The sequence below is a fragment of the Poromitra crassiceps genome, assembly GCF_964638095.1.
Source record: "Poromitra crassiceps genome assembly, chromosome: 25".
Lineage (NCBI taxonomy): Eukaryota > Metazoa > Chordata > Actinopteri > Beryciformes > Melamphaidae > Poromitra > Poromitra crassiceps.
In genome coordinates this window covers 6,229,561-6,237,207 of record NC_139649.1, presented here as the reverse complement: position 1 = coordinate 6,237,207, position 7,647 = coordinate 6,229,561, and the positions used below count along the sequence as shown (strand labels likewise).

The 7,647-nt window shown below is 44.7% G+C and overlaps 1 protein-coding gene across 1 annotated transcript; it reads left to right on the top strand.

Annotated features, from left to right (window-relative positions):
• Positions 1 to 1,047: 1,047 nt before the first annotated feature.
• LOC310798520 (G-protein coupled receptor 22-like) lies at positions 1,048 to 4,008 on the top strand (the record flags this gene model as incomplete). Its single annotated transcript, XM_083661055.1, has 2 exons — positions 1,048 to 1,203; positions 2,608 to 4,008. The coding sequence occupies 2 exons, from the start codon at positions 1,048 to 1,050 to the stop codon at positions 4,006 to 4,008; spliced, it is 1,557 nt and encodes a 518-aa protein (XP_083517181.1).
• Between the last annotated feature and the right edge of the window lie 3,639 nt (positions 4,009 to 7,647).

Genomic DNA, 7,647 nt, shown 5'->3' with positions numbered 1-7,647 from the left:
ACATAGGCCCCAAACATAGCCTATGCCCACTGAATAAAGAAATGAAATACACACTGACTCTAGCTGAAACTACACACAGCGTGTTTGGGCTTTGGCAGAGGGGCGGAGCGCACTGTTGCAAGGGAAAGGTGTACGCTGGATTTACAACACAAGACAAAATGATCAGATGCTGAGTGGGAATGCATGACGCATGTGAATAAAACCACTTTTGTTATTCATTGCGTTTCAGGCAGTCTTTGCGATGTGTTTATTGTGCATGTTCATATTGCGATAACGATGAAAATACGATTAATTGTGCAGCCCTATACTGTCTATCTATCTATTGATCGATAAACGTATTTCTTCTTTTTGCACACGTGAGCAATAATCTGTTGTTTATGACTTTCCCTATCAAAAGTTATGCTGAGCTTTCAAGATGTCTGACTGTTCCTGAGAGAGAATAATGTGTTTTGATTCTCTTCTACACAGTTTTTATTTCAAATTGTTTTTATTCGTTTTTAAACAATACAAACAAGAAAAAACAAACCTCGTAGAAGACAGACAATACAAAATAGGTGCAAGGTTGCATGATGTCATACACGTATACAATCTCCTGAATATTTGTGATGCAATGACAACCAAGTGTAAAAAAAACAAAAAACAAACAAAAAACAAACAAACAAACAAAATAATAATAATAATAATAGAGACAAGGAAAGAACAAGAGGGGGGTGGGAAGAGGGTAGGGTAGAGCTGTTGGGGGCTACTAATCTAAAGTTCTTGCATCAAATTCCTTATCATAATAATCTAAGAAGGGGTGCCAAGTCGTTTCAAACTTTTCCAGAGAACCCTGGACTGTGCATCTGACTTTTTCTAGCTTAAGAAATGACATTACCTCACGAATCCTTCTTCTACACAGTTAATTTCTCATCTATCTGCCTTGACTTCTCTCCTCAGGACTGCCGCCAAGCTCTTACTCATCCCTGCATCGTGGAGGCTCAGCCCGATGCATCATGGGAGCTCATAAACGGTGTGACAGCTACAATATAGGAGGACTGAGAGGTCGCCATGGAGACTGATGGCTACACCTCAAGCCCAGCTACCACCGCCTGGGCTGGGACGGTGGCCAGCCAGGGGGGGGTGGGACTCCTGGAGGAGGAGGGAGGAGGGGGCGTGTCCAGCAGCCCGCCCTCCTGGTACATGCCGTACCCACTGGGCTTCCAGGTAGGGCTGCAACAACAAACGGTTATTTTCATTAGCGATTAATCTGTCGATTATTTTCCCGACTAATCGATTAGTCGTCACAAAATGATGTGACAAAAAATGTCTACTTTTCCCCCCAAAGCCCAAGATGACGTCTGTTAGACCCGCCAACGTAACAACATCCCACAAATGCAATACAAATCTGTAGCTTTTAATGTAGGAATCCCACTAACGCAATAAGTTTCCCACAAACGTCATAGCGGTTGCCTACCACAAACGTAATACATCATTCCTGTAATAATAACTGCTACCTTTGCAGGGATTTGTTATGTTTGCCGGAAGGTGAACATCTTCAGCTTTCAAAATTGTAATAACTTCCCGCAAATGTAATAAATCACTAATATAATCAAAATCTGCAGTTTATACAAGTTGCTATCTCGAATGACATTTTCTTCCCACATATTCTTGTCCTTTAAGATTATTGCCTCTTTATATTGATCAAGTGTTGTTGCAATTACACGCCATATTAATTCCAGATTTCTTCCAGATTTTATTACAGGTGTATGTTTTTGTTGTTGCAACTTTTAGAGAAAGTTTTTGAATGGCTTTCCAAGCTTTTCTGCAGATTTCTGCAGATTTTCCTAGTTAACACAGGGCTTAAAGTCATGTGCACTCTGCCCAGTTTTCTTGCTCATTGAACTTCCATGCACACTGATTAGCCCATCTCATTCAAGTTGCTTTGAAGGCAGGTCATAGAGGTGCACAGTGAGCGGACAGAGGGTCCAATCAACATTTAGAGCCTTGAAACGGGTCTGACGCACAGTTCAGCTGGCAGCCCGTCATCACAGCAGGATGTTAATGCAAACGTCAAGAGCCCTCCACTCGCCAGTCGACATGGAGATCAGAGTGATTCAGCCAATGATTGATCTACAGTAGCTATTAAGAATGATAGTAATTATTATAATTATAGTAATAATAATACTAAGTACACAATCAGTGGAGCCAGAGAAAAACAACATGATGGACTTCATCATTCTGCCAGCTCAAGCATCTGAACATTTATGCTCACTTGAGGCTACATTTTGGTGAAAGTTGCAAATCCGTAGAGCATGTAAGACTGATTTGTTTTGAATTTTCAACTTTTAAAACTTTAGACAGTTGCTGTAGCTTCAAAAATCATAAAAGTGGTGTTATTTTGTGAAGATTATCTTGCTGAACAAAAAAGTAAAGTATCATAAACTTTTGTTAACCACAGACCTCATTTCACTTTGACTTCAAGATGAGGGAACACACATTTAACACACAGAAGCTGTAACAAGATAATTCTTTTCATGAAAATGTCATCGAAACAATTAATCAATTATAAAAATAGTTGCAGAATAATTTTCTGGCAATCGACTAATTGGTTGCCCGCTCTACTTCCAGGTGCCCCTGACCGCCCTGCTCATGCTGGAGCTGGTCCTGGGCTTCAGCAGCAACCTGACCGTGCTGGTGCTCTACAGCTGCCAGTCCAGTCTGGTGGACTCGCTCAGCAACATGGTGACCGTGAGCCTGCACGTGCTGGACGTGGCGGTGTGCGTGCTGTGTCTGCCCCTCACTCTGCTGGTGGTGCTGCTGCCCCCGGGACCCCACCTGGCCCTGCTCTGCTGCTTCCACGAGGCCTGCGTCACCTTCGCCAGCATCGCCACCGCCATCAACGTCCTGGTCATCACCTTGGACCGCTACGACATCTCGGTGCGGCCGGCCAACAGGCTGCTGACCACGCGCAGAGCGGCGCTGCTCTTGGCCGCGGTGTGGGTCACCTCTGTAGCGGTGTTTTTTATCCCCTTTTTGGAGGTGGGGTTGTTCAGCGGCGGAGAGGGAGAGGGAGAGGAGAGTGGACTGGTGACGCCCGCGCCCTCCTCCTCCTCCCCCGGCGTCGGTGCCGCGGTGGTGCCGAGCTGGCGTAACCGGACTCTGCTGTGTGTCGGAGGGCAGGGCTATCACACCAGCCTGGGTATGTACTACCATCTCCTCCTGCAGGTACCGATCTTCTTCACCACGCTGGCAGTCATGCTGTTCACCTACTCCAGAATACTGAGGGCTTTGAACATCCGCATCGGCTCCCACATTAAGAAGAGCCAGCGCTTCAGGGGCCCCTCCTGCACAGGGCGCCTGAATAGCCAGAAGAAGGGGAAGGTGGAGCTGGGGATGGTAGAGGGTGGGGCGGTAGGAGGGGAGCAGTGTACCACAGATGGCTCCAAGCAGCTCAGCCACCCTCCGCTCATCCCCTCGCCCTTACCCACCCCCACAGCTACCTCTCCCCCGGCCCTGCCCTCCTCCTCTGCCCCCCTGATCACCTCCGACAGGGGCCCTGCTGCCGGCGCCACGCCAGCCAGTGTCCAGGCGTCCGTGTCGGCCATCATCGCCCTGCGGCGGGCGGTGCGGCGACACCGGGATCGGCGTGAGCGCCAGCGCCGCGTGTTCAGGATGTCCCTCATCATCATCTCCACCTTCCTGGGCTGCTGGGCGCCCCTGTCCGTGACCAACGTGCTGATCCTGGGCGTGGGTCCCAGCGACACCCTGGTGAGCCTGCGCCTCTGGTTCCTGGCCCTGGCCTACGGCACCACCGTCTCCCACCCGCTGCTCTACGCCTTCACCCGTCAGAAGCTGCGCCGCGCCCTCCGCACCAAGGTGAAGAAGAGGGTGGTGTCCCTGCTCCAAGTGGACCCGTCACCAGGGGGCGCCGTCATACACAACTCCTGGGTGGAAAACAGGAAGGCGGGGCGGCAGGTGCGCCTGGAAGCCGGTGACGGCCCCGCCCGCGGCGGGGCCGAGGCCCTGTGAGACGGACGCAGACTTGTGGGTTACCATCATTAATAACCAGAGTCACAGGTGTGTCACAGGTGTGTCACAGGTGTGTCACAGGTGTGTCCCATTATGAAACTCACCAGGGCGTGAATCCTGCGGAAGAACGGTGGAAAACACATCTGGCCTGGGACATCCTTCATATAACCACCAGCAAGCCCATGCTAAACATAGTCAACTTACACCTCAGGCAGCAGTCAAAGCTGGATGCAGTTGTTGTCACTGTGTGTGTGTGTGTGTGTGTGTGTGTGTGTGTGTGTGTGTGTGTGTGTGTGTGTGTGTGTGTGTGTGTGTGTGTGTGTGTGTGTGTGTGTGTGTGTGTGTGTGTGTACATTCCATTTTACAGCAAGAAAATCAGTAAATGCACAAGTGTATAATAATAATAATAATAATGGAGTCTGTTTACATATGGAGTTGTGCGCACTCTCATAGCGGTTACATAACTGCTCCCAAAGAATGTGTTTAGCCAGCAGATGATCTGATCTGCCACCCACTCAAATGCTCCAAGGCAGCGTTCAGGATCAACACTCAAATGCTCCAAGGCAGCGTTCAGGATCAACACTCAAAATGTTGACACCCTTCAAACACACAAACACACTATAATATGATCTCCGCCTTAATTCTGCTCTGAACAATTGGCTGATATGTTGTGTTTTCTGAACAAAATGGGAGTATGCATTGCATATTACAGCAAGACACAAAGAGTACAACATGTGCAACGATGTGCTGTAAATGGTCAAAGAGAGAGGTGGGGAACAAGTCAGAGGGCAATTACAGGTGAGTGTAAAATATGAGTTGCAGTTTTGATTTGTCTAAATCAGTGTTTCTCAAACAGTGGTCCGCGGACCACCAGTGGTCCGCGAGTAGATTTATATTTTTTTCCTTTTTTTTTACCTCCCACTATCCAATCAGAGAAATGTTTACATTTTCTGGGAAACTCAAGGTCAGATCACGATGCCTCTAAAGGACTATATGTATTTTTTCACCCCGAATCCAACGCCACCACCACTGACTCTCTACGACTTACGCTTGCGAACTGGAGATACGTCCACTCTGCCTGCAGGGCTACAGGAGAGAGACAGAGTACAGCGGGTGGTTGGGAGTTCCAAGTTACTGACCAAACACTCTATTTCAGTAATTGCTGTCAGAATATAGAGCCACTTATTTGAACACAAAAATATCACTGAATGCAACTTGAAGATGGCAAAAGATAGCCTATTTGACTTTGGCAACAATGTGCATTTATTGAACTTGAAAAAACTTTCTTTGAACTTTGAATATATTTGAACTGAACAGGAGAAATAAATGTAAAAAAAAAGAAGGTAAATGGACTAACTAAAATAAATTACATATATATTTTGTATATTGGTTATCTTGTTTTCATAATTGTGGGAAGCCAAAAATTTGATTAATTGTACTGCTATTTGTCATTTAATTAGCATGTAATTTGTAATTTACAGTTGAAGTAGTAGGCCTATTGTTTTTGGGGATGTTTTGGGAGTTAGGTGGTCCCCGAGTTTTTTCATTGGTTTAAGTGGTCCGAAAAAGTTTGAGAAACACTGGTCTAAATAGAGACAGTCCGCATGGCTGGGAACACCCACAAATTGTTAAACGGCTGGCGCGTGAGTGGGGTAAAACCGCCCATATATCTCATGGGCTGACTCACCAAAAGACGGTGCTGCGGCTCTAAACTACAGGTTTGGGGGTTCTAGAGCAGAACACACGATGTCTGCTCAGATGTGCGTTTACTGCGGTGGTTAAATACCTGATCGTGTCTGCCTGGGCTGGGATATCAGCTAAATTCTAACTTTGCTGAATGGATAGAACGGGGTTTTTTACCCCACCCTGACCACGCCCCCAGCCAGGCTGAGCCAGCTAAACCTGCGTCTATGACGAGACGTGGCCTCAGCCTATAATTATTATTATGGTCAAAATGTTACAGTATTTATTTCCAAATCTGGCAAAGCTCCTTCATGTAATGCACCAATTTTGGTCCTTAATTTGTGTTAAATGGTGTAATATCATCATGTTTATTTATATTTTGTACATAGTGCAGGGAGGTCGATTAGCACATAGTGCTAATGCTAAAGAAGATAATTATGAAAGACATAAACTGTATGGTCTCACTGTAAGCCAGGCTGAAATAGCTGAGATATGATGGTAGTCGGCTATATGCTAGAGCTGCAACAATTAATCGATTAGTCGATCGACAGAAAATTATTTTGATAATCGATTAATCGTTTTGAGTACAATTTTAAGAGAAAAGGTCAAAGTTCTCTGATTCCAGCTTCTTAAATGTGAATATTTTCTGGTTTCTTTACTCCTGTATGACAGTAAACTTTGAGTTGAGGACAAAACAAGACATTTGAGGTCGTCATCTTGGGCTTTGGGAAACACTGATCGTCATTTGCTACCATTTTCTGACATTTTATAGACCAAACAACTAATCGATTAATCGAGAAAATAATCGACAGATTAATCGATTATGAAAATGATCGTTAATTGCAGCCCTATATACACTAGTTTGATTTGGGGTTTTGACAGTATAGTGTGATGTACTTTTTGAAACAAATATTTGTGTACATGCTGTATATACTGACCAGATACAAATGTATCAAATGTGAAATCTGCAGTACACTGTCACTCGGTCTGTATGTGTGGTTCTATTGATCATAGAGTGACATTAATAGATTAGAGAGTGTATCAGTTGTGGCTCGTCGTGGTGGTGTCAGCACCTTGACATCTGCTCAGTCCCATGGGTCACCTCAACCTTAATAACTGTCACTATCATCAACACCCACAGATTGGTATAGTTATTAATAGCCCTGGTATTTGCTGTTGACTTTGTCCTACCTGTTCGTATATTATCACTGCTCTGATTCTGTACTCACAGCACAGTCAAGCTAATTTCAGAGGCCATGTCAAGCATGCACAGATTTAATGTGCTCCTGAATGTATTGTGTATACACGTGTCCACTGGAAAATATATAGAAGAACATTGTGCAATCTTTGTAGAATTTCCCTCCATGGTGGTGTTCTCATGTTGTGAATGTATCACCATGAAAAGATCAAAGATGATATCAATAAAAGAGGATTATATTGGGGTCTGGGTGTGCTGCTTTTTGCTCGCGTCTACATGTCTCTGATATTGTATGATGAGCTGATTTTGTTGCTTGGCAAAGAGCTAACATGATGCAAAGGTCATGCTTGCAAAATGTTCTCGCATGAAGGGGAGAACCCGCTGTGAGGGAACAGCATGAACATCTAATGATGATGCACTACCTGAAGGGCTCCTACCAAGGTTATAATCGTTTTGGATTTTTTTCATTCGTTTTTATTTTTTCTTAGTTTTGACTTTTTGTTTTCAATTTCAGTTTAGTTTTCATTCGTTTTTAAGGTGGGTTTGATCGTTTAGTTTCGTTTTTAGTTTTTGAAAATGCTTAGTTTTAGTTTAGTTTTTATTAGTTTCAGTGTTAGTTTTAGTCTTTTTTGCCCCTTTCCTCTTTTTGTTGTAATATGGGGTGTTTGTCAGGGGGGAGATTCAAAAGGGTCATAAAATATGATAGATCTAGGAAAATAGATTTCATCTCCACTCAAAATACTAGGCTTATTATGTAT